The 27,880-nt window shown below is 36.3% G+C and overlaps 1 protein-coding gene and 2 long non-coding RNA genes across 8 annotated transcripts; 1 reads left to right on the plus strand and 2 right to left on the minus strand.

Annotated features, from left to right (window-relative positions):
- Positions 1 to 6,844: 6,844 nt before the first annotated feature.
- Positions 6,845 to 27,187, minus strand: LOC126864241 (protein SCAI). 6 transcript variants are annotated; one of them, XR_007689112.1, is made up of 7 exons: positions 25,707 to 25,884; positions 24,822 to 25,570; positions 19,497 to 20,347; positions 12,720 to 13,133; positions 12,307 to 12,389; positions 12,170 to 12,232; positions 9,573 to 11,829 (listed from the first exon to the last, which is right to left on the minus strand). XR_007689112.1 is itself a non-coding variant. In XM_050615384.1 (6 exons), the coding sequence occupies exons 3-6, from the start codon at positions 25,013 to 25,015 to the stop codon at positions 8,048 to 8,050; spliced, it is 1,722 nt and encodes a 573-aa protein (XP_050471341.1). In that variant the 5' UTR covers positions 25,016 to 25,570; positions 25,707 to 25,884; positions 26,074 to 27,187; the 3' UTR covers positions 6,845 to 8,047. The 6 variants fall into 6 exon arrangements, 3 of the variants coding, with proteins under 3 accessions (XP_050471341.1, XP_050471347.1, XP_050471352.1); XM_050615384.1 differs by lacking the exons at positions 9,573 to 11,829; positions 12,170 to 12,232; positions 12,307 to 12,389 and adding exons at positions 6,845 to 8,310; positions 26,074 to 27,187; XR_007689110.1 differs by having other exon boundaries at positions 9,573 to 12,232.
- LOC126864366 (uncharacterized) lies at positions 8,323 to 9,800 on the plus strand. The gene is made up of 2 exons (XR_007689150.1): positions 8,323 to 8,468; positions 9,345 to 9,800. It is a non-coding gene; the product is annotated as an uncharacterized LOC126864366 (long non-coding RNA).
- LOC126864337 (uncharacterized) lies at positions 14,431 to 16,307 on the minus strand. Its single transcript, XR_007689129.1, has 2 exons — positions 15,440 to 16,307; positions 14,431 to 15,312 (listed from the first exon to the last, which is right to left on the minus strand). It is a non-coding gene; the product is annotated as an uncharacterized LOC126864337 (long non-coding RNA).
- Positions 27,188 to 27,880: the final 693 nt, after the last annotated feature.

Genomic DNA, 27,880 nt, shown 5'->3' on the forward strand with positions numbered 1-27,880 from the left:
CATCTCGATAATGTTTAAGTGTTCAAAATATTATAATTCTTTTTTATTTTGTTGCATTTAAATTTAATTTTTATAGATCATTTAGGAGATGGGAAATTCCAAGGAAATTCCAGGGAATTGTTAAAGATATTAACTCTTTGAATTTAACTGTGAACTTTTAAACATTAGAAATGAATTCTTATAGGTATGCATTTTTAACTTTTTAGTTTTAGTGGTTCATTTTTTCCGTGGGAAAGGATGATATCAAAATTACTAGCTTCTTAATCCTCTATAACACTATGAAACTTAGAAATCGCATATATATATATTTTTTTTAAACTTTATCTTCTTTATTTGTCATTCAGTTAAAAATCTTAATTAACTATAATATATCTTTCAATAACTGAAAAAATCCTGGTTATAGAGGATTAAACAACGATCACATGGAAGGTTAATTTAGTTACCGATCGTTCAAAGAGGGGATACTAATACCTTTTTTCTATTTCTTGCCTTCTTGAATCGTCGAACAATTTCTCGAATTATGTCGTAGGGTTCCGTTGCTGTTTTTAACGAAATCACTCAAGAAACTCGCATATCTTACATTTCTTTTTCTTTTCAGAATTATTAAAACGCACTTTACCCATAATATTTTACAATATATCCTTAAAGTATTCGACAAAGCACTTTCTCGTTACATTTACAATATCCCATTCACATTCTCGTTTTTTTTTTTTAAAAATCATCGAAACGCGGGTTCATCCACTAATCGCATCTATTAAACAACCCGACCTGATGAAACTCAAACAAAACAATTGGTATGAAAGAACACGAGATCCAAGAGAACTATCTGGAGCAAACGAATCGAACCAGACGAAGTGGACGAACAAAACGTTTAATCGAACGAAACACCAATCCAAAATCTTTTCTGAAGAATAATCGACGATCGCCAGATGTCGATGGCGCGTGAATCAGAATTATCGAAGCTACACTGCCAGCCATAAATGTTAGGGCACCTATTCATTACAATTATTGGGAAACTCTAACAAATTTTGGTTTATTTGAGATTTTATATTGTATTATAATTATATGTTATAATTATAATAATTAGGTTAAGGCTTTTTATGCGAATTCATATTTTTCATATTTGAATGCAACTACAAAAATGGTACTTAATTATAAGTAAAAATTTGTTTTACCTTCTAAATGTTACATTGGGAAGATTACATTAGAAATTTTATATATCTTCCCATATTATATACACTCTGTACATTTTTCTACAATCAAATTTTCCATAAATCTGCAATCTAGATTATGATAATCATATAATAAAATAATTAAAAAATAGGAAGGACGAAAAGTATCTAATTTGTATTAAATATAAGTAGGTATTCTAATATATACTTATGGCTAGCAGTGTATATTATGACGGATTCATGAAAGAAACGTAGAGGATCGTAGATATTGTGCCGTAATTATGAGAGTCGTCGCGCAGAATGATCGAACGTGCAAATTTGATGATTATGTCATGATTTGGCACTCGATCATGGAGCCACGTCGTCTTCCTCTCGCGTGTTTCCGTCGATGAATAAAATAGAGTCGCGAACATTGCGTTCAACATGATTCTCTTGGCTCTTTATACGCTTGGCTGTTTTTACGGATAGTCCTGGCTTCCGGGTGTAAACGTCGATCTTTTAGTATCTACTCTTTCAGCCAATTCGTTTAATACTATTTAGTATAGTGTTAGTACAGTTGATGAAAGAATTATGGTGAAATATAATTAGTTATGATTTCTTTTTCATGGTGAAATATCATTAATAATAATTAATTTGTTTAATTAAAGAAACGTGAATATTACAAGAACTATAAAAATTGAAAGATGTTAGTGTTCTGGAATAATGCAGGTAGTTATTCGAGTTAATAGTAAGTTCTGAATATTTTTAGGAGATTTCTGCCGTTTTAGTACACCATAGCATAGGAATGTCAAGTGAGAAAAATATTTATCGTTCCTGTACTATAATTAACAATGATACAGGGGTGTTTTGTAACACGTAGAACCTCGTTCGATGGTGGATGTAGTCGCGAAAACAATGAAAAAAGTTGGTGTAAACGCGAACCCTGTTTGTCCTTGTACTTAAGTTCTAGCTTTTTTCACATTAAATTATTAATGAGTAGACTGTGGACAGTTATTGCAAATCTGTATCTCTATAAAAAGCAATGAGAAAAGAGTACTTTAGACACTTTTGTATATCGTGTAGATTCTTTATATTTTTGTATATTTAAACTTAATAGCAAATATTTAATAAATTTAGTAAATTTAAAAAATGCATAAACATTGGGAAACTTTTAACATATAGACAAACTACAGTATTACGATACATTTCGACATTAATGCAAATTAAACTTAGCGATATATACAGTTAATATTGACGATTAAAGAAATAGATTTTTCTTTTTGGAACATCAATTACGTAATCCAGTGTAACGGCGCTGTAACATGACAACCGCAGGCTTGAATTTAGGTCGAAAGTGACTTCCCATATGGTTAAGCAGCTGTACATTATTGATATACAAAAATGACTATGATTCGAGAAAAAGGTTAAACAGGGCACATATTTATGCAAACTTTTCTCATTCCTTCGTGTCCTCTATCTACCATTAAAGCTACATAGTTCCCTATGTTATAAAACATCTTGTACAGAAAGGCAGATTCTTACTTATTAATTTATAAAATATCATTTTTACAATATTACAAGAAGACTTTAGAAATCTTCTACTTATATATTCGCCAATTATATGCAAAAATACTTGTGATACGAATCACCAAATATGCTTTCTCATTCAACTACTATTTTTATAACTCCTTTATATTAATCTTAAATATACTTAAATATACTCTGTTTGTTCATCGAGAATGAATTTTATAATTAAGGAGCCTTGTTAAAAAAGGGTCCAGAAGACAAAATAGTGAATTGATTAAATAACAAAGTGACTCTAGTTTTTTAAAATATTAGTTACGTTTGTGTTTATAATTATATCAAAATATAATGTAAGAAAGTAAAATGTGTTAAAGTCTTTCAATAAATATAACATGTAAGTGTTTCAATACTTATAACTGGAAGTATATGTATTTGCCATAAACCTATAGACCCTTTTTATCAAAAAAGTTTCCTCAATTAGTTTTATTTCCCTAAAAAATGCTTCTCTTCGATAATCAAACAAAAGATTGAATATTCTCAAGAATATAATAACATGTAATAACGGCAGTTTATAATGAAATAAAATTAACAGTAAGACATAAAGAACCAAAGAAATAAACTCGGCTATTAAATGGTAGAATTAAATGACACCCAGGAACCAGAGGACTATCATAGAGATTGATAATCGTATGGTCTCTGATATCAAGTATGCACATATGTGATCGGGTACATTGCTCGCTTAATAATGCTGGACATTATAAACGGTAAATGTAGAATCTTCTGCGTTAATCGTCGTATCCGTGATAATAGGACGCAAGCGTATTTCGTACGTTCTTCTGGATCTCGCTTTCTTTCTTTCTTGTTTCCTTTTCGTTTCTTGCAAAACATAGAGGATAGACAGAGATTTCATGTGCATGTATATGTGTTATGATACAGTGACCGCGAATCATGTATACAGAGTATTCCAGATTTTTCATACAAAACAATGTTCATAATTTTTATATATTCTATGAATAAGGAATGTTATATAGGTCATTTACAGCTTCATTAAAAATGTATAGGAGAAATGTGAAATACCAAAAAAAAGAATAATATTTTAGCATACTATTGAGCTTGTAGATATGAATAACTTTAAAGAAGAAAGATATACCAATCAAATAGTAGTTCATGTGGTGAATTGATAGAAACAGTTAATTCGTTCATTGAGATGAAATAAAAATAAAATTTTTATTACAACTTTTTTATTTTAAATAACCTATATTTATGGTCTTTTTAGTTTTGCTCGTAGAACATTTTTGTTTTGCAGAAAAACTTGGGGCACTCTGTATAGTTTTAAACACAACAATACTCGACGAACGTTCGTCCGAGAAAACTGCTATTACTCTGTTCTCAAGTCGTTGCCCCTCTCCGTTTTCCCTCGTTCTTTTTCCTTCTAACTCCATTTTTTATCTTCTCCTCTCGTTTTCTTATAAAGACTAGATTGTACATAGTATTTCCTATATACACACGAACACAAATGAACTTGTTTCGTTTTTCATCTCGATCCTTTATCTTCCTTTTCTTCTTTCTTTACTCTTTTCTTGTCTTTCTCTACAGCTATTTAAAAATGGAAATCATAGTGGCGTAAGTCAAGATTTTGAGGATTTAAATCTAATATGTAGTTCGACTTTTAAATGTATCATTCTTTTGGTTTTATACTTGATTAAGTTATATAACTGCAGATTCATATTTTTATAATATAAACACAATTAAGTACAGATTTGCTTCACATACTATAACAAGTACTTTACATATCCTATGTGTTCTTGCATATTGCATGCATTCTGTGCTTCTTTATGATTTGAAAAAACATAACTGATGTTTTAGTAAATTATAGCAAACCAACTTACAACCACTATGATTCTTAGTCTTCCATTTGTTCTCTCATCCCGTAAGCTAAATTGTCCGTCATATAGGAGAGAGCAAGTTCAATTTGGCGAATCGTCATCTCGGCGACTCAATGAGAGCCACTCTTTCTCGCGTTCTGGTCGCTCTACTTTTTGCTTATAAATAAACGAGCCTCGCGGTTGGCACTTTGTGACGTCGGCGGGCCACTGTGTAGAGCTGTGAACGGGAAAATCGAAATGAACGGAGGAGGAAGATAACAAGCGTGAAATGGCCAAGATGAAATTGGAGGGTTAAACAAAAGAAAGGAAGAAAGAATAGGAAAATATGAAAGTAAGAAATATGGTAATATTGTAAGAAAATTGAATAGGAAAGAAAAGGAAGAAAAGAAAGGAAAAGGAAAAGAAAGGAAAAGAAACAAAAGAAAGGAAGAAAAAATAGGAAAACATGAAAGTAAGAAATATGGTAATATTGTAAGAAAATTATATACCTGGCGTTCCACTTGTAATTTCATTGATAGTGAAAAAAAATAAAAACAGTTTTTAGGTGAAGATTACATAGTTTGATCCGACATCCGATGATGATAAAAAGATTCTTTTCAATATTATCTTCAACGCTGCTATTTTTCCTGTTTAAGATCACTGATATTAACATCCGCGTTTTACTAGTTTAATTTATTGCAACATTGTAGCCAATTTGTGGACAGGTTCAACGAACTATGACATTAAAATGGACCTAAATAAAAGAAATAAATAATAATTATTTAGTTGTATTCATAGAAATCCGCAATTTAGAAGCTGCTGATTTCAAATTAATCAGAAGATTAGCAGAAAACTCAATATACATAGTTGCAATTAGAAGAAAAATGATACCAAATTTCTGTCTGATAGCGTACATAATAAAAGAAGAGAATGTTCGCCTAAAACTTCGCGATAAAACGTTTACAGTTACATTTAAGATGTGTGTATATAATTTTCTGCAAATGTATTTTGCGCATTTTTACCGGTGTATTATTTGCCCTCGGTTTATCCGGAAAAACCGGAAACACCTTGCGCGAGAGGGAATTATATAACAATGGGAGAAACAAACAGGGAAAAACAGGTGGATAGCCGTAGAAAGAGACGTTGTCTGCGTGGATGACGATTACGAGACGAGAACGAATAGAGAGAGAGAGAGAGAGAGAGAGAGAGAGAGAGAAAGAGAGAAAAGGGAGGGAGAAAAAGCGCCGGAAAACCTGTGCTTCGCGGACACATCAGCGAAAATAGAATCGCAAAGTCTCGGACCCGCGTTTCTACAATAAAGTACGCATATATTATGTATGTGTATGTACAGTAGCTCACGAAAAAATTCCAATACTTGTAGAAATCTTTTATGAATTTATTATGTGTGTCAAGACACTTTGACAGCACTCCAATGAGATCCAACTGTCGTAATCATATCGATAAAATTAAAAATAAATCAGAAAATGTATATGAAAGTTACAAGACATTTAGTGCAAATATATATTTCGCAAAGGTCATAAAGGTATTTAATAAACAATGAATTATTCATTACATTAATAAACCTCAATATACAATGGAACCATCTTTAACGCTTATTACATGTTTGATGGTTGTTCATGCTGTATACTAAATTTTTAATATATATATGCATATATGATTGCAACGAATACCTTCTAACTTTTATGCACATTTTCAGATTGCTTTCAAATTTTATCAAGATAATTACGTCAATCGTGTCTAGTTAGAATGCTAATCAAATTTTCGAACGTTTTATGCATCACATACTTTTATTAGTATTCAAATACTTTCGTGAGCTACTGCATATGTATATGTATGTATCGTGAGAGGTGTCGGATATAGGTTTACTGCGTAATGGCATAATTCGCGGTCCGAATGGTTTTACAGTCCCGGATGATGGAATTAGGACCACTCAAAGCTTTTAAGTTGAATAATGTAGTGGTCAACAATGGGTAAACAAGTGATTTGATCAGATTTCAAATATCTCCAATAGTACTGAAGCCAAATAAACTGTCCGATTATGGGAATACAAATATTCTGCGACGTGACCTAATAAAAATTAAATAAATTAAATAAATTAAATAAATTAAATAAATTAATTGTTACGTATACATAATTACCTACATATATGCTTATAATTATTAATAATTTGGACAATCAAAGACAACTTGTCATTTATGTGATATAGTAAATGTAAAACTTCTGCGTGTGATCCTAATTTGATATCCGGAAACCGTAAAATGCATTCACAGTATTCTACATATATTGAAATAACGAAATTCCCTTTATTTCTCTATAAATTGATTAATCACCGTAAATTCCAACATGTTTTCGTTTCTTTTCGATCTTCTTCATCTTTCTTCCATTTCTTCTTCCTTTTTAAGAGACAGAGAAGAGTTGGGAGGGTGTGTGGCCTGCGATCCGAATAACCGAGAACCGAGAACCGAACGGAAAACCGTAAAACACGGAAAAACCGAACCGAGTCATTCGACGACACGCTAAAAGCTTCTTAAAATCGTACAAAGCACCAGTGCGTACAAATTCACTCCTCCGTTCGTCTATACATACAACTTGACAATCACAATGTCCCTCTCTTTCATACGTATTATAATTAGTCATCTTTCTCGTTCAAATTTTTTTTTTGTTTCTTTTTTTTCTTTTTACCATCGACGCAGTGACAGAATATATTATATATTTCATATATATATATATATATTTGTATGTTCATATATATACATATACATACATATATATACATATATATATATACATATATATATATATACATATACATATATATATATATATACATATAGACTTTTTTCTCTGTTTTGTGTTTCGTTTACTAGTCCGTAGCAAAAAACTGGCAGCGGTGTGTCGCGATTAACATAGAACGAGTCCTTAAAAGGAGAAACACGAAGCCGCGAATATAATTTCTTCGCTCGTTCGTTTCATTCTCCTCCTCCTGCTCCTCCACCTTCTTTAACACTTCCTCTTCCGTATCCGCACGTTTCTTCGCGGGCAGAGAAGAGAAAAACGCGTCGTTACCCGGCGTCGTGTGTCTTTTTTCAACCTTCCAATCGACAAATACCTATTGACAAGGAGAATGCGGAAGTCATCGAAAGATCATCGACGAACGGACGACGAGAACAACGATGACAGAACGAAAAGTACGACGCCGGGTTACCCTGAGACGGCGTCGACGATATTCAACACGAGCGGCCAATTAATCCCCGTGATTTATCGAACGACGATACACGTGCATGTGGACTGTACACACGTGATTTCTTCCGTTCTTCGCTTATCATTTATCTTTCTCTTCCTTTCCTATACATACATACATACATCTTTTTTGTTTCGACTCCTTCGATTCTCATTTTCTTTCTTATCCTTCTTCTCCTTTTTCTTTCTTTTCTTTTTTTAAATCTTTTTTTACTTTTTTTTGTTTAGACGCGATTTAATGAGGTCTCAGTGTAACGATTTTATTGTTGCAATTGTAGTTACAGTAATCGTAATCGTAGTCGTGGCTGTACGGCGGCAACAGAGATGTGGACTCATGGGGGGCCGGGCAGGAAAGATGCCTGGGTCAGGCGAGTTCGTTGCTGTCCGGGAAATGGTCGCGACAGTCAAGACAGGCGGCCAGATCGAGCACCAGGTGATGAAGAGTGGGATGCTCGAGGACCTCCGCGTCCGGCAACGGTGGATGGCAACGGGGCCTCTGCTGTCGACCCCTGAACGACCGGTGCAGATTCAACACCACGTCGCAGAACACGTAGCGCACCAGCAACAGTCGTAGGAAATCGTCGCCGAAGAATTGCAACACGCTGGTTTCTGCGTGGACCGATAAAAGCGCTCGGTCAGGTCCAAGGCGGTTTCTCTCGGAGTTCTGGTACGTTTTTATTTTTCTTTCTTTCTTTTTTTTTGATATACATGCGGACATGTATACATATGTACAAATGGTTGTAACAGTGTCTCCGTGGTTGTGTACAATGGGTGTGCAGTTGGAGTTTCTACATTTGTTTCTCTTTTTTCTTCACTTTCTTCTTTTTGCTTTTCGCTCTTAGAGAGCTTTGGTGGTTTTAGAAATTAAAACGAGGCCCTTTGAGGTTGTTCGGATTTTTTTTAAGAAAATGTTTTAAAGCTTGTGGTGTTTCTTCTTTGTAATTTAGAAAGATGTGGTGAATAACGAATAGCAAAATTGTGAGGGAGTTTGTTGCATGAGAGTAGTAACATTACTGCGTAGAATTTGTTTATCGCTCGAAACAATTAATCCTATCTTTTGAGTTGTGGGAGAAACTCTTTTTTTATCAATGGTAGAACATATTTTCCTCGTATTCTTATAAGGAAGACACGACGCATTAAGATTAGATTTTACCTGTTTTACCGAAAATAATTATACATAAGCATCGTTTAGTTACAATCGACAAGTACAAGTACGATTGAAAACTACAATTTTGCGTATAAACAATACTAAGCATGAAAGGATTAAATTAAAAAGTAGATCCCCGCCGCACAATTTTACTATTCTGTCTTCCTGCATATTCTAACTTCTTGCCATATTATTATTCAGAATGCTGAAAAAGAAATAGGATAAATGGGAATAAAGGGAAACATAAAATAACATAATTTCAATATTGGAGGAGAGAAGGGAAATACCATAGAAAAGTGAAAGGTTTAAACACCTCCAACTGCACGCTAAAGGGCAACCGATTCATGGAGAGACCCTTCCAACACTTTGTACGCTCATTCGTTCGTTTCGTTTCAGAATTTTGACGTTCGAGCAATTCGATTTATGTTCCGATCGGGGACGTCAGCTCGCCGGTAACTTCCATCGTCAAATTCGACCCTTTTGCACTTGATAAATTTTTATGAACTCTCCGTTACAGGCAAATAAACTTTCCCGATTTCTACGAATGTTTGCGACAAGTTTATTTCGATCCCGACGCAAAAGAAGTGTTGGTAACTCTTGTTCCAGATGGAAAAACCCGGCAGGTACATCTTTTCTAAGGTGTATTTTTCAATCCTCGAAATTCAACATTGTCCAAGTCTTATTCAAGAAAAAACTTTCTTGTTCCTTCATACATATTATCTTCTATCTAAAAAATAGGAAAGAATAATAACTCTAAAGGCAATTATATTCATCTAAACTTTCCTCTTTTGTATTTGTAACATGAAATATGGAATTTGTATTATAGGAAGTAAAAATCACTTATATCTTTGATATTAAACATCTAGTAAATAATTCCTGTCTACTACAACTGTCTAAATAATTCCTGGCATTACAAACAGCTTCATTGTGCTAGAATTTCGTTTGTTTATAAGAGGAGAGATTGTATCTCTAAACCAAAATTTTTCCGGTTTAATCTGAAATAGAATAAAGTAATAATCAGATGAATGAAATTAAAAATAGTAAAAAGTAAATAAAAGTAAATAAAAAGTACAAGAGTAATAGTAGATAGTAATAATAGTCGCGTTGAAATGAAATTAAATTAGAAAATTAGATTAATTGTTAGATGGGTTATTTTACACCTTATCGCTGTCTCTGGTTAAACTGACGAAAATATGCATGACAAGGATAGTTTACTCTGTTCGTAAGACTCGGAACTGTATAGTCCAATCGGGTGGTCGTGATGCTAAAAAGAGAAATGAAGAGTAAGCAGTGGAAAATCTTGAGAAAATTTTCTTGATAAGCAGTCAATTGCATCTGCGACTGTTTCGTCAGCGCAGTTACATTACCGTCATTCATTATACCGTCAGTACAGCCATTTATTTCGCTATTCGTTCCCATATGTCATAGGATGTAATTAACGAGAATAGGAAGACAATTAAATTATGACAATTGGCATATACAGATAAAGAACATTCTCCTACGAAAACCATATCTTTCTTCTTTTACACTGTGGTTTGAAAATTTGAAGCATATGACATAAAAGAGAAAGTGGTGGGAAAATCCATCCACTTTTATGATTTACGCGCAGTAGCATTGTCATGATCGCTCGGTTGGACTACACTTGGAAATCGATTGAGGACCAACACCACAGATACGTACGTTTCTTTAAAATTATAGAATTTCATAAAATGATAGAATCTGGCTGAAGGAAATAAGGAAAAATATACCGAATTCCCTTTCATAGTCACAACGTTGGAAAACAGAAATCGCTGATGTGAACTGATATTAAAACAATTGGAAATGAAACGTTACGTTCACTTGGTTCTTGAAGTTCTAAAATTGATTCTTAATTCGTCATACTATACTGGAAATCGCCTGCTGACGTCCACGATCTTCCTCTAAACAAAAATTCGACGACGGTTCCAGATCCAAAGATATGGCCGACAAATTTGCATATTACTGTTGCTGCTGTTGTTGCCTGCTACTAGAGAACCTGTTGTTGTTGTTGTTGTAGTTGTTGTTCGAACTTTCGAACGAATTATTGTCAAGCTAGACAGCCAGCTGGCTGTCCCGATCGATTTCGGTGAAACTTTCTAAGGGTAAAGTGAACTAAACGTATCCGCACAAAGCTTTACCTAACGACGCGATTATTATAAAGAGAATGTGAGTGAGTGAGAGATAGATAAATAGATAGATAGAGAGAGAGAGAGAGAGATAGAGAGAGAGAGGAGAGCCTGCGACAAAGGAAGCCACTCGTACGTTCAAAACTCGCACACGACATATCGCTGTCGCGAGAGGAACAATGGAGAGCCCCTTTGTAGCCGACCCTAGATCACGCGTCTAGGAGGAAAGATTGCCGGTTCAGCGATAAACACGACCTGGATCTAGGCCAGCTCTGTTTATCGTTCGAACGCAATCGTAAATCCCTTTCGGCGCGTTCTGGCTGCCGGTGAACGAACCGAGACGATTTCGAAGACTGGGATCGAGAATTCTTCTAATGCAGTCCTCATTAACAAAGCCGATTATAATCGTTATTAAGGAATAACCATCGGATTGATCGAGAAGTTTGTAGCGTTTTTTAAATATAAACTTCTATCGAATAGATAGATATTTGAGTTCTCAACATTTTAAACTCTAAACTTCATCATTTTCGAACGTGGTGCTTTGAATTTTCAACTGTTCAAATCTGGAAGCTTGTCGATTATTATAGCCACTTAAATTATATTGCTGGATGCTTTATAGTCGTTTGACGAGCGAAACAATGTTGAGAGAAGATGGCGTTGCTTGTGGAGGATAACGCGTTCCGCTGTCACGCCAATTTTATGTGATTTGGCACCCGCGCCACGTAGGTCAACGATATCTGGTAAAAGATAAAGAGATTATGAAAAATAGCAGGGCGCTTATCCCAGAATCGTGGAATTGAATGTCTGAATATCCGCATAAAAGAGTTTTTCTTTTTATAATTCCTAACAGACACACGTTGTATTTACTTTTTAAAATGAGCTTAAACGTTATTCTCAAGAAAGAAGTTTCCTATAAATGGGCCGATACTTATGAGCTGTAACATACTTCTTGGATGTGAATTGATATAAGGAGGAACACTATGGTAATTTTTGCAAATGATTTGCATTTGGGAAAGATCTGATGTATGATTGCATATTGTTTGCTAATTGATGATTTTAATAATTAAAGAAATTTACGTCGGTGGATTTCTTTCCTCTCTGTGAGCCCACACTCCTTTCAACGAAGATCGATCCTTGCCCCTTTGGAGGAAAAAAAAGATAGATGATACCAAAATAAATTCATTCGCACGTAAATAATATAACATCTAATTTACCTTCGCACTATTCCACGTCTCTTAATTACAAAATGTCCTATTAGAGAGACTTCACAATCTTCAAACCTGTATCACAAAATCCTCTACAAAAAACCAAAGAGTGAAATACTGTATCAAATTCATTTCCATTATCGTTATTCCAAAAAGCATAAATCTATTATACAATCTTTACAATCGTTTAAATATTCTAAGATCCGTCTAATAAATCTCTAAAAGCAATATTCTCATCACCCAGTCCACGGATCGAACGCAGCCAGACCAGAGCCAAGAAAGTTTCACCGATATGCCCCATTCCCCGTTCCCCATCCAATTAGAAGAGAAAGAGGGACAGAGATAGATAGACAGAGAAGGAAGCCAGAGCAGAGCTCTTGCAGGCCGTGTCAGGCGACAAAAACAACGTCCTGGATCCTTACCGCATCTGGAGCGCGTGACGAGCTGACAAGCCTCGATGAGGAATCGCTCGATGTAACGCTGGCACCGCTCCCAGTGGTGCACGGCCAGGCTGCCGATGTTGCATATAAGGCAAAACGCGGCTAGGGGGGCGTGGAGAAACAGAGTGAACAGGCTTCCACCGTGTCGAACGTCGCGTAACGTTGACGGCGTGTCTTGGGGCGACATCAGCACCATCAGCGGCTGTCCGAAATAACGAGGTATCTGTTGGAACACGAAGCTGTTGTCCGAATCGACGACCACGAACAGCGGTTTCCTTGTGAATGGATAGAGGTCACCCGGGTATAGGCAGTGCGGTTCCTTGCCACCTGTCGGCCTCTTCCCGTGCTCCGGGTCCCTCTTGCTACACGTGGACACGCCACCCAGGTCGTACCCCACTGCAAAATCGGAAGGTTTATCAACATCGTGCAATTCCGGTTTCGTGGAGCGGCGTGATGTCACGTGGGAACGGTACCCTAACTATCAGGCTACGCGCCCTTCCTTGGCTTCGTTTTGTGTTTTATGTCAGTTTTGGCTTTTCAGGTTTCGAGTTACAAAGAGTATTTAGGAAATTCGTAGATAGGAATATGGGGATTTGGTGCTTAAGATTTATAATTAGGAACTAAGGCATTTAAAATTTTTAAATATAAACGTTGGAATGTTGAGGTGTCAAAGCATTGAAGTTAAAAGATTTGGAAACTGGAAGATCTCAAATTTGAAAATTTATCGCTTCCAAATGTGAAAGTGTACAAATTTAAAGCCCTGTAATTTAAAAATTTGCGGATTCAAAACTTTAAAATCTAGTAAATTGAAAATTCAAAGCTTCTAGATTTGAAAATCCTGAAAAAGTACAAAGTTTCCAAATTTAGAAGCTTAAAAATTTGAAGCTTCCGAATTTAAAAGTTTGAAAGTTCAAAGCTTCAAAATTTGAAAGTTTAACCACTCAGCGCTTCGAAATTTAAAAATTAAAAACTCATGGGTAAAAAAATTGAAAAGTTCGGAGATTTGAAACATTGAAACCGGAAGTATTATTTTCTAACGTAATCTATCTTTTTAAAGCTATAACAAATCTTCCATAAGGACCGAATAAAACCGAAACTTGCGGTTGCTGAGGCCTGTTTTTCGCACTGAGCGTTCTATAAATAAAACAACGATCAGTTGCATCGGCTGTTCACGCGCGGCCGGCTTGAAAGAGCGAGCTTCATTTCGGCGAAACAATGAGCAGAGAAGCTTGTCCGACCGTGTCGGTTTTCGAGACTCGCCGCTTGAAATTGGAGCGTTACCAAAATCGTTGCCTGTATCCTTGGAAGATTTATTTGTGTCCGGACTAGATCGTACCACGACATTGTAATTTGTATCGCGCATTTTGGAACGTACCAATTCTGCTTTTAAATTCTACCTAGTTTCCCGCGCGTCTGACCATCCCTAGTTTTTTCCACTAAATACCCTATATATGTTCTCTATTCAAATTTAAAACGTCAAATTTAATTTCTTGTCTAATGCTATAACGGTATGGTGAATGCGTATTTTGAAAGCCGAAATAAAAATAACAAGGATCTATGTTTATACGTATGTTACTATGCTAAATATTCCAAAATTATTGACTGTCTTAACATTCTAATCATATTGTTGATTTTTTACGGAGCTTTAGAGATATATTAACCTTTTTTTGAGATAGTTATATCTTTAAGTGTAACAAGTTGTTTTCTTTCCATATTAAAATATTTTCTGCTTAACATTATGTAACATAAAAATAAAAAAAAACAAAGAAGCTAGACTTATTATATTGGTCCCTCATGGTCTTCATATTTGATATATTGAGATCAGAACACACATCCACTGTAACCATAGTCTAATGCCAACGTTTATCTGTAAAATCTATCGCAACCGTAAAAGTGAGATTTTTAACGACACCGAAAGCCGAGATTTATTTAAAAGAGGCAAAAGAATTGTCGGTCGAATGTAACCGGCGGGGTTTCTTCGATATCGACGCGTCACCGCGTATTTCGATATTGATTGCAAACTTAGAATCTACTGGGCCGACAGCTTGGAATCTCTATCGCGGAATAACCTTGACACGGATGCGCTACTCTACTTTCGTTGAAAGACCGTTTTCGCCTTCTCGAGCGGCTTGTAACCTCACTGCGCTCTGAATACCGGCTTCCGAGCGCTCCTTTGGTGGTCAGCTTGCTAAATTTTTCAACATCTTCGACCTTCGGTCTTGACTCGAATTTTTTTCTTCTATTCTATCCCTCCTCTTTTCTTCCTTTTTTCTTTCACTTTTCCTTCGTCCTTTTAAAGGTATTTTATGTGTAACATTTAGGCAACATACAAATGGACGATAAGTGGAAAGTGTTACGTACTTTGAAGAGAACAGCAGGAAGGGAGAAAGAGAGATTGCTCGATGACTGGAGAGGAATTGTGATACAGAATAAAGTAGTCTGTACAAAAGATCCGTTTGGAAATAGGTGGCCAAATTTTACAGCGTGTTTCGGTTCTACTGATGAAAACGGGTCACGTGAAGGTTATGGATTTGCGGACGTTTTCATCTCAAGTTGTAGAGGTACGCATGTTATACTGGAAAATATATCAACGTTACTTTATTTTATATGTATATACCTCTTTGGAAACGAAATTTTTTGAGTATAATGAAAGTTAGAAATATGACTAATAGTAATTTCTGAAGGAAAGTATTTTTATTTACCTTCCTAACCTCATTACGTCCTGTGGCACAATCGTATTTCTTATCATTAAAAACTTTCCAAATTTATGAAAGTTGATAGATAATGAGATATTCAAAATTTTTTTATTCGTCGAGACGGAAGAAAAGTAGAGGTTTAATAATCCAAAGTTTGAACCAAAATATCTGTAATATAACACAAACGTCTATTATACATTATCATATTTATAGCGTAATTTAACCTGCATATAAAATTAAACACGATCCCAAAATTTTGCCACCAATTTACCACTTGATACACGCGATAATAAATACCCATAGGACAATAAATACTTGTTTACATTTACATGCGGACACTGACAAATACTGAGAACACACAGAAATATAGTAGCTCGCGAAAGTAAATACTTATAGAAACTTTTCATGAATGTATTATGTGTGTTATACGAAACAGTTTGAAAATGAATATATTGTAACAGTAGTTTTTTATTGCTGATTTTTATGCAATTATCAGTAATTTTAAGATACAAAAATACGTAATGATATGCAACGTTATGATACGCAACACATACAAAAGCATACAAAACATATAAACGTATAAAGATACAGTATTGTTTTTGTGTATAGTACTGTTTATGATATTTAACAGGTAAACCAGATCTCTACTCAGATCCTACTCTTTTAATTGTATTCATGAAAATATGAATTTATATAAAAATCAGCAGTCTACTAATTATACTATTGATGAAATTCGAAAATGTTTTATATAGCACAAACAATACATAAAAGGTTCCATAGCAAGTACATATTCGGACATTTCCGCGAGCCACTATACATGTATCACAAAAGACATCGAAAGCATTGCATAACGAATTCTGGTATTAAATATACGAATTACTAATTAAACCAGGACAGAAATGCGATGAATGACGGGCAACTATTCCAGATCGGCCGGAAGATAATAGATCGTCGCGGTTGAACGTCGTGGCACGTGGAATATTAGGAAACCATTTAAACGACCTGGATTTTCTATGTAGTTAATTCAACATGCACCGCGAGAGGTCATGGTCGTGTGTATCTCGTATGCCGACTCTCAAGATGTCTTCTTTCGATCCGCATAAAAGTTTCATGAGGATGCCCACTAATTAAAGACGAAAAAGAAGAGGACGCTAGCGTGTGTTCTTTCAAGTTCCTTCGAGTCGCGGACACCTTGTACTGATCTTTTCGCGAATCCAATTAAAGGCGTTGATTTCTGAAGGAGAAAGGAACGCTGTATTGTGAAACTGGGGAATTTTCTTTGTGGTACAATGTGGTTCTAACGTGTTAATGAGAAGAGGCTATTTTTAGGCGTGTAATTGAATTGTTCTCAACAAATTGGTTGGATATGAATAATTTTTGTTGCTATTAGATAACAGAAATTCGTAAAATTACTAGTAGTTCTAGTTTTTGTATTAGGGGTATGTGAATTTCATCTGCAAATTTAAATAGAACTTTTTACCTTCTGTAATGTGTAATGCATTTAATTATATACGTGAAAGTATAAATATTTATACCTTTCTAAAATGTATGTTTGATTTATGAATTTCATAGATATCATTTGAATCTGTGTATGGAAGTGTGATACTTAAATATTGATTTTTTATGCTGTGAAATTTTCAACTGTTATTATATAGTAGTTAATACTTCATCTAAGCTAGTGTAGCATTGTCTACAGCTAAATAATTTTTTCTGCAGTTCTTGGTATCTTCTATATGTATCTATGATTATATACATATAAGCTTCTGACTCTATAAGCCTCCTATTCTAACCAATCTTTAAAGCTGTAAATAATATAGTTTAAACAAAATATATCCTAGCACAAATGTCTTAATAATTAGATTTCCTGCTCTTTGTACTTCCTATAAAAAACTGAATCCATTCAAAAACTATCCACTATATATGTGAGTTATTCTTTAACCCTTTGTAACCAAAACTTAATTTGCTTATGAAACAAAAATATGACAGATTATTATAGTTATTCGTATTAATCTAAAATATAAGAATTAATTATTATTATAAAAAAATCATGAAGTAGAAATAAAATAAAGTAGAGTTTAACAAATAGATACATGTAACTTCCATAGTGTCATACAGGGTTAACATTGCTTTACCTTAACCTCAACTCAATTTCCAACAACTTATTTAATTTAAAAAAAAAACATTATATAAGCATACCATTCCCTTCCAAGTACAATAGTTGCAAACTTCCATCTTCCAAATTCGGAAAAAAACAAAGACCAGAATAAATTTAACTACCGCAACTGATCGTCATCATCAGTTCCGATGAAATGCAGAAACACTTTCCGGTCTTTCTCACTCGACTATACATAATCCGAATACTACTAACGAAAAGAGCGTTCCTTTCAGTAACTAAATCAACGATGAGTGCGGCTCGTGTGTCGTATGCTCACTGGAAGCCCTTGAACGAATCGGAGAAAGGTGATAGTCCGATTCGATGATCCAATTAGTGGCATGCGTTTAAAGGTAGATCTACGCGCGGTGGCGTAGGCATCGTGTAACATTGTTGCGACACGGCTTATCTGTAAACTGCGGATTTTTAGACATTTATAGGAAATTTGGAAGTGCAAAATTGCACAAAATACACATGATACAAAAAATATATAAAATATTCAAAGTATAGTGTATAATGCTTGATAGATAAAACAATTTTCTGATCGAATATCTCCTTTTTTAATTATATTCTCAAAAATATTTATGAAAAAAAGTCTCTGCAGAGTTTACAACTTTTTAGTTATAATCACAAAAATTTGAATCTGTATAAATACCCGCGGTTTACTAGTATACATATATATTTAATTGAGCGTGTTTGATTAAATGTATTTAACTGCTGTAACAAAGGAAGCAGCTTCATTTTTCAGTAATTTAATTAAAGCAACAAATATCTCGTTAAATTCGATTTTATCTTTGCTAAATTAACTCTTTTCAGTTAAAAGATTAATATACGGAAAAATAGCTTCTATATATTTTACAATATCTCAGAATTGTGAATTCAACCCTATCTTCTCTAGATTTTAGTTACGTGGTTTTACCCCTCTAGACTCAATTTGTTGAACAGAATACGAATATTTCGTATGATAGACATGAAAAAATCCTTTCTTCGTCGTTCAAGGATCGTTAGGAGAGTTAGACGTATCGATAGGACACGGAAGACTCGCTCTACCCGACCGGTCGAATTACCGGCCGAGGAAACTGACCGAAAATGCCGACACGCGTTCGCATTCGGCTTCGTCAAGCGCGTGATTCGTTTTAGCCTTGCATCAACGACTGCCCTCTACCGTGATAAGTAATTTTCGGCCGATCAACGGAATCGATCGGAGGCCAACCGCCTTTTTAAAACGGAAACTATTTTCGTTGACAAGAGGCGAACATGCTTTGATCGATCAACTGGTTATTAGTTCGCGTGAAGTGTTTCGATTTGGAGATTTTCAGGTCGTGGGGGTAGTTGAATTGTCGAATGAGAAGTTTTGCAAATTTACTAAGATACGGTATTAGATTTAGAAAAGAAAGCTATGTAAAACTTGATTTGGAAATGTTGGCTTTAGGATTAGTGCGAGAAAGTACAAACGTATAAAATATTGGATTTGTGTTGCATATGATACTTATCAATATACGGATGTGGTTATAGTACTCTGAAATTAGGTTAGACACGTGTCTGTCGGTGACAATATATTTCAAGAAATCGTCAAAAATATTTAGCCCAATGATGATTTGCTTTTGTACATTTTATGAAACAACTCTAATCGACAAAGCTAATAAAACTTCGTAGCTATTAAGATTAACTATACAACAGAAATATTGCAACCACGGAAAACGCTCTTCCTTATTTTCCTTCCCAAGAAAAACCCATTAACATCAACCATCTATCAAACTTCCTCCAACTCTCTAATCTGCTCTACTCCTACATCGGCTGCCTACATCTATTCCATATCTCTTCCCTGACAGCAAAACGTAAAAACGGCTCAGCCAAGGCTCTAAGATACTCGCGGAAGCGTGATCGGTCGCGATCAAAGGCAACACTCACTTTCTTCCGGATGCTTGACGGTGGAGAAGCAGCCGTCGGCGGACAAGTAGAGCAACAGCGCTCCGTTCGCGGGCAGCTCCTTGAAGCCGCTCGCGAGGAATACCTGTACCTGGCTGTAGGTGGGCTTGTACAACAGGTACTTGTGTGGATTGTCCCTCCTCGGGGCACCGTTCTCGGCACCAGGATACGCGCCAGGCCTGAATGGCATCCTTCCTGCCGGCGACGCATCGTGCAGGTGATTAGGGTCGTCCCTTGGCTCCCTCTCCAGCGTTTGCAGCATCCTGAACATGTCCATCGACAATTCACTAAACTTCACCTGGTCGGCACAATTGCCAACGATCAGGATCTCCTGCAGGGATAGGCACATGGGTGGCGTACGTTCGACTGGCGGCGAGGTCTGGGGCCCCAACCTGTGGGTTAGTATAACCGGGTTCGAGTCCGAGTGCACCACTCCGACGGCCGATTCGGCCTTCACGAACGCCTTGATTTCGTCGAGGACTAAATTCCACTCGAGTTGATCGTCCGGTTCGTAGGTGCTGGTGTAATCAACGATTTGGGCATCCAACTCTTGGACCAATTCACGGACGAGCTTCATACGATTCAACAGCAGGCAGACGACGATGAAACGGGCGTAGTACCTGAGCTTCTTCACCATCAGGTCGCTCCTATCCTCCTTGGCGGCACGGCTGTAGTAAGCGCGGCCGCGAATCGCTGCGTAGAACGAGTAGGCCTCGTGAAGGTACGAAGTCTCACTGGTGCGAAGGTAGTAATGGTAGTAGAGCTGGCCGATCTTGCTCGCGATCTCACCGATCTGCCACCTCTTCAGGCCGTACTTCGTGTCCAGTATCGTCCTGTAAGAAGAGGGCGCGCGTGGGTTCACGCGCGCCTTTTATGGTTATTGGTCTGGTAGGCGCTTTGGTAGGAGTGTTGATTGATATATCGAGTTAATAATGACATAAGAATAAACAAACAAAAGGCACTAGATATAAGAAACGAAGTATAATTTTATACTTTTATGTCTTTCTGGATCTTCTATTAAGTAACTGTTGCTTGAAGTAAATACAATTGCTCAAATATTAAGTATTAAGAGATTTATAATCTTGTTGTGCCAATTATAAAAAACTGGTACTGGTTTTTCTTTGCTTTTATGTATTTTCAGTTTTGAAGTTAAGATAATAAAGGAAGAGAGGTACGTTAACGTTTCTATGGAGAACGCTGTATAAAATTCTATATTATACTTAAAACCTTCTCCAGCTAGGCTACAAAAATACAATACTTCCAACCCTATCCATTAAACAATTATCATTAAAAAATCCTCGCAAAACCTAACAATACTTTCTTTCACGAGAAATCACACCTCCCTAGACTAAGATCAAAGAAACGCTAGTAACAAAGTCTCAATACCTAACCTTCCGCGACAAAAAAGGTACAAGGAAACTGCAACACAATAAAAAAACTAGACAAACGAAACAACAAGGAAAGAAAAAGAAAGGTAAAAAAGAGAAACAGGGGAACATAATACAAGCGCAGATACCAGCGATACTTTTGAAACTGATGGCCGTACGTTCGAGAAACTTTTCCCTATTGTTTTGACGTGTGGAACCGATCCTGAAAGAGCGTCCCCGATATTTATTAACAGTCGACACGGCACGATCGCGTGTCTACCTATCTATACTTGCAGCCACGTGTTACGTATGCACATATATCGTACGTGTGTGTATATAGGAGATGTACCGTAGCAGTTGGGTGTCGCATGTCTGCACGAACGCGAGCGGTGTGAATAGCCGGATAGACAATTGACTCTTTGTCGAGTCGCACCATCAGCCAACCGGCCCATGTTGATGACACTTTACGATCAAAAAGGAAAGGTACAAAGGGCTGAAGATTACCGGGCATCCAGTGCAACAGAATCGAAAGGGTAAATAAAGACGTGTGTGTAATGTGGTCCAAGTGGGCCAACGAAGCAAACTCACCCAAGTAAATCGGTCTAGGGTTAGCTTCGACTGTTACTTAGTGAAAGAGGTTATGGGTAGAGACTATGGTGAGCTTATGAATGAAATGATGACTGGAAAGGGATGGAGTAATGTGATTGGTCTATAATATATAATTTATGATACTTTATATATATGAACGGTTCAGAGAAAAGGTGAAACAAGCGATTTGTAATTAAAAAAGTTTCGCTAGAGAGAAACAATTAAACTTGATTTTAATTCTTCAGACTTTCAACATTTTGCACCTAACGCAGTGAATAATTAATTCTGATTTAAAGGTTACATGTAAACTAAACAGATTATAGAATGCTATGACTACAGCAAACGTTTGTACGATCGTTATATCACCCCCATAGTCCACAGGGACTACGACGGAAACCACGTGACACAGATCCTCGTGGCGATCGTAATGTTCCTTCTGTCGTAATTTATAGACAAGAAACGGAAGGAAAAGAAATTGGAAACGCTTTTACCGTTCAGCCACTGCGTGCGCTATGATAGTTGTTTGTTAAATTATCTTTTTAATTAAATTAAATTATTTTTTTCGAATGAAAAATATTTTTTGACTCGCTTTTTTAGAAAATATATTGTAAAGGAGTATTGTAAATTGTAAAGATGTATTGTAAATGTATTGTATCTGTATTTTATACTGACCCTAAATATATAAATAAATAAGTAAATAATCAGTTTCAGAATTAAACAATTCTTTAAACTCTACGTTCAAGGTTCACTTTATGTATTCATTCAATTTGTGTCAAGTGGCGAATAATCATAGAACGGTTTAGTTTCCTTTGAAATAGTATTTCCCTTATCGTTCACCGTAAATTATATTCAATAATCTTTATTAAAATATTATTATCGGCGACATTTACTGACCTTTCTTGACTTATTCCCCAATGAAAGATCATCAGAATCGACGTTGAACTATTTTAACATTTACGTAAGTCTCAGATTCATACTTTCAATGGCCTTCACGGTGCATTTTACTTATAAAAAGTTACGTGAATAATTTATGACGTTGAACACGAAATTTTAACAATATTTGCAATAATTAAATATTGAAGAATTAAGACCTGTTAATTTCAATCATGCACTAATAATAATAATACTAATAACCGATTAAATTACCATATTTTTATTAATCTAATATAACTAATAATTGCTATGAAACAAAAAATTCGTAGTTATTGGAATAAGTATATTAAATCATACAGAAGATTGAACATAAATGGATGCATTCGCATAGCGATGGCCACGAGAATCCAAGTCACGTGCTTTTCATCGTACAAGAACTCTTCGGAGAAATCACATAAAGATCATGCAAATTCTGAATCGTATTACGAGAAAAAATCATGTAATATGATCTGTAAAGATATCTGAAATGCAATTGAACAGAGCCTAGTAATTTTAGAGATGAAAATATAATTTCTTAATGCATAATTACTATAAACTATTATATGATGTAGAAATCTTCATTGCAAATGGAAGAATTTCAAAGTTATAAGTAATAACTCCATTTTGTAATACAAGATCTACCAAAGGCATTGAACTTTCCAGTTGATTAAATAATAAAATATATTAAAGAAGCTCTATCTTTTTAAAGATTTGAACTATCAAGAACATTGGTATCTTACAATTAATTAAACAATAAAATAATTGACAATATGCTTTATAATTAATTAAAACATACAAGAATTTATTGGAATAGAAAACTATTAAATATAGTTATATGTATGTATCTATCTATTTTCATTGAAATCATCTGTATCCATATAGTATATACTCCCAGGTGCATATTAAAGATTGATAGATCTAATGTTAAAAGAAACCATGTGCAGTTTCTATGTTAACTGATGTATCTTTTAATTCACAGCAAAAGATATTGAAACACTCGAGCCTGAAGCGATCGTTTTAAAGGATATTTCAAGTTCCATTCCGCAAAATTCAGCGTATAAAAGAGAAGATGTACAAAGGAAACGTGAAAGCAGACTAAATTGAAATTAACGTATCTTTTAAACACACATATAATTTTCTCACACAAATATATCCATTTTGTAAAACGTCATTTAATTTCATATTTCCTTCGTACATATATATATATCCTTATCTTTCATACTCTGAATTTTATAAAATTAAATCACACGTATTATATCATACGTACAATATGCTATATAAAATCTGCTTCAAGAACTATAAACGTCTAATATAATATGCTCGATGTTTCTTCGTATCTCCAATCCTTATTCCAAAGGATAAAAATATCTGGGTTGTGGATTTTAAAAATTCAAAAGTGTATAAATCGTACGTAACATGCAAAATACATAAAATATCCAAAGTCCAATACTCGTTATAATATTTAAAGAGTGAAACAAATTTCTGGCTAGATCCTATTCTTCCAGTTGCAGTGTCAGATCTACCTAATAAGGTATAAAGATATCTATAATGCTAGCATTATTACTAGACTACGGATGTTCATATATTTATGGGGAATTTAATGCAAAAATGCAAGGAATGCGCAAAGTCCTAAAAGTGCATAAAATATTCAAAGCTTAAATTTCATTTCTTAAACTAAAACTTTAACAAAATCGTTTGTACAAACAGCCGCAGTCCAGTTATACCAAATCGAAAGTGATAAAATTAGGAAAACGACAATTGATGAAACCAGTAAGATTATCCTGTCCTTGTAGATGTACGAAGAGTAATGTGTAACCCACTAAAAGCACCGACATGTCGTAGGGAAATCGCGATGAAGATCTGAGTAAGCGGCAGAGATACACGATAGCTATATACACACACGCGTGACCGTGTTCACTCGCGCGCACGATTCTCCATTCACGTTCACGTCACATGGTGGGTCGAGCGCGTAAAAGGACCGTGCCGTGGTCCTTCGTGAACGGGCGCAACCGATCCCAGTTTTACACCCCTGTTGCCTATTACGTACGTCTTTCACGTACGTGTAGATACACGCGTGTCTTTTCTGCGCGAGGCGGGCTTCCGCGGCCCGTCAGGCCCTTCCGAAGGAGATAGAGGAATCACCAAGAGAACACAGCTCTGTTTCAGCGTTATCCTGACAGAGTCGCGGATCGTGTCGAAGGACCTCGTGGCGTGGAGGACGTCGTACGTGTATGATCGATGGCTTCAGCCACGCCAGCGGCCACCCTCGTCCGACGATGACTCACCGTGTGGCCTCCGTGTGGTATATACGCGACACAATGTTGCATGATGCTTTTCATTTTTCTTATCTTTTCTTTCGTCATTTTCATTCTTTTCTTTCTATTTCTTTATCTTGCTGCTTTTATTCCTCTTCTTCCTTTTTTTCTCAAGTTTCACTCACCTGTGCTGCTGTTGAAACTTCCACAGCTTCGTGTAGATGTCAAAGGTGCGCCCGAAGTAACCCTGCCACTGCTTGTGCCCGTACTGTGGTAAATCCCGTAGCCCGTTGAACAGCTGCTTGCTTTTCTCGAGCAGGTGGCAGAACTCGAGGACGACTTTTCGCTCGTGGTCGTCCATGCCAGCCATCATGACCATCTTTTCGGTGAATCGAGATCGCGGCCACTGGCTGGACGGCCCTTCAGACGACGGTCGCGGTGGCCCCGCGTGATGGCGCCTGGCGATTCCGCCACCCTCTCTTCCTGCACTCTGGACACGGACGCCGCGACCAACGCGCCGACCCAATCAATACTTGCCCACCCCGCATCAGGGGGCGCACCGTCCGTGTCGTACCACGCCACCGAGCACCACGCCACGAGCCACCCCGCACGCGTCGCAACGTCGACTTGAGACATCTGTCTGTTCCGCCGATAGACTCGCTCTTGGACCTCGTTCGGAATATGCGAGCGATCGATAGATTTATTTCGGAGGGTAACTGTCATGGATCTGACGAGCGTCATGGTAAATTGTTTCGATGGTAGGTTATCAGGCGTCGGAGTGATCTTGCGAGTGGTAGAGAATGTAGGTTGAGCAGGATGTCGCCACTGGTGTTCCGTGGTCGACGTTCAAACAGCAGAGTTTCGCTTAAAGCGGGATTTGGAGGAATTTTGAGGAACGACGGTCATCAGTGTAGAACTAATCCTTTGAATGTTACTGGAATAATCAAGATTGGCTAGAGAAATGTGTTTAATTTTTTTATGACTTAAATTGATCGTGTTTGGAGTAAGTAAAATGGGAATAATATGAAAATATATGTATTACGTTTATATTCCTTATCTGTAGAATCTACCTTCTTTATTGTTCCTTTCATTTGTGGCCCATCCAATTCTTTCAATAATTTATTTGTCACCCGTTTCGCTTGTTTTCTTATTTTCAAATCACTCCATGCCCGCTATTTTTAGTGTAATTTTTATAGCTTCAACTTGCATTATATGCCGTGTAGATCTGAGTAAATTGTATGTTTGAATCTGTTGAAATATTTATCTTAAAATATATAGTTCACTGATAAACTAGTATATAGCGCAACCATATAAAACCAAGAAGAATATTCAGAACGTGTATTTTTGGTATTTTTAGTTACTAATTTAGTTACTACTACTAATAATAATATCAATGAAGAAAAGATTTATAATAATAATAATAATAAAGAATATTACCTCTAATGATCTAAACACCAAGTATTTGTTTTTCTTTACTCTTTTCGCGTCTTCATCTTCAAATGCTCGCTCCACTATTATTTCCAAAATCATTTCACTTCTTCAACCATTTTTCAATTATCCCCTTCGATAAATCGCACGAAGGTTCTTTAAAAGCGATTAAATTTTCGCAGTTTGAAAAGATGGGGAGAGTCGCGAATCTGGAGTGAACTAAGGGGGTGGCGCTCGACACTTTCGTTGTCGTGGCTCGTTACGGCTGCAGAAACGGTGGGAGTTTTGCCGCCCTGGTAGTCGGCTGCCGCCGTCGGCGGAGATTAATTAACTAGATAACGGTCGGTGGCTGCGAGGGAACGTTGGAAAAGGAGGTTCGTCGAGAGGGAGTGGAAGAACGAGACGGGAAATGTTCGTGGGGGTGCGTGGCCACGGTGTAGAAATCCCATGGCTACCGATGGTCTCAAGACGCCACGTAATGGACAGTTGTTTTTGAAGATTTTGGAATGTGACGATGTTCCGTAATATTTGTCCATAATTAATTTAGACATTGTGAATATTGTAATACATATACAATTTAAATGCTTCTATTAATTATCTGGAATATACATCTTGTTAAATCTGACCTAATCCGCTCTATCTATACTAAACATTATACTAACACTATATCCCATTATGTATATTTTTCTGAACCTAACTAATTAGCGCGTCATCTCATATACAATACGCTTCATTTTTCTAACAAAAAGGTAAACGATTCTATAATGCAGTGTATAATATATTACCTACTTTCAATCATATTCCAAACAATAATACATACAGATCAAAGTATACTAAAACATCAATCCTAACTGATACTTCTAGTGTTATATCGTAAAATATAATCGATGTATACACATGTAAGTATCCGTGGTTTGTTCGTAACAATACAGAGAAACCGATAGGGAAAAGGGGAGGAGGTAGAATTGCACGGACATCGGTAGCCATGACGGGGGTTTCAGAGTCGGACGGTGGACTTGGCGTATATCGACTGTGTCGCCTCATCTACAAGTCAATCAGGCTCGCGTGCCAGCGACTCGTGAAGGCGGTTCGGTACACGTAAGTAAGTGGCCGACCGGCCAGCCGGTGCAATACATATACCTGCGGCCGCTGTCCAATACGAGCGTCGACACGGCCACCTTTATGCCGGGTATGCAAGTATAATGCGCCGCTGCATATATGAATGCTTATGGTAATCCGCGCGCGGCACCAGCCTCGTTTCGACGTTGGCCCGGATGCCTGCTAGATAGAGCACGGCCCCTGTCTATTGTTATCGGTCGTTCTCTACATGCACCCGACGCCGCTTTTCCTATGTCCATAGGGTTTGACAGCCAATCCTTGATTCTTACATTTCCTATAGATATAGATTTTGTGTTAGTTTTGGAAGAGAGAATATTCGAAAAGCGTTGAATTATTGATTTTTTTGAAGGAGACGATGCATTTTATTAATTGTAGGGATTGTTAACCTCAACTTTAAACCTAACCTTTTATTGGTTGTATTCGCAGCAGCTAATGTAAAATACTAGAAAAATAATATCTCAATAGAATCTTTAAGGACATATAGATTTCTTAAATTTAATTTATTTTTAAATATTCGTAACTTAGATATTTCAATTTACGGACTCACTTTTTAAATCTCCAAACATTTACAAACAAAACGATACCAATTTCAATCTTCACTTCCACATACACCACGTATCAAGATAAAGCCCGTTGGAAATGCTTAATAAATAGCCCGAACCAGTCAGACCATTTTATTCTTCTCCAGGTGAGGCAA

The sequence above is a fragment of the Bombus huntii genome, chromosome 1 (genome assembly GCF_024542735.1).
Source record: "Bombus huntii isolate Logan2020A chromosome 1, iyBomHunt1.1, whole genome shotgun sequence".
In the NCBI taxonomy this organism is placed as follows: Eukaryota; Metazoa; Arthropoda; class Insecta; order Hymenoptera; family Apidae; genus Bombus; species Bombus huntii.

What these genes read in the sequence shown, in the direction of transcription:
- LOC126864241 (XM_050615384.1), bottom strand. Translation starts at nt 25,015, where the DNA reads ATGGTCATGATGGCTGGCATGGACGACCACGAGCGAAAAGTCGTCCTC. An exon ending in CGTCAAGCATCCGGAAGAAA is followed by an intron (nt 13,134 to 19,496) that starts GTGAGTGTTGCC and finishes CCGATTTTGCAG; the next exon opens with TGGGGTACGACCTGGGTGGC. An exon ending in CGTCACGCGCTCCAGATGCG is followed by an intron (nt 8,311 to 12,719) that starts GTAAGGATCCAG and finishes CCGGTCGTTCAG; the next exon opens with GGGTCGACAGCAGAGGCCCC.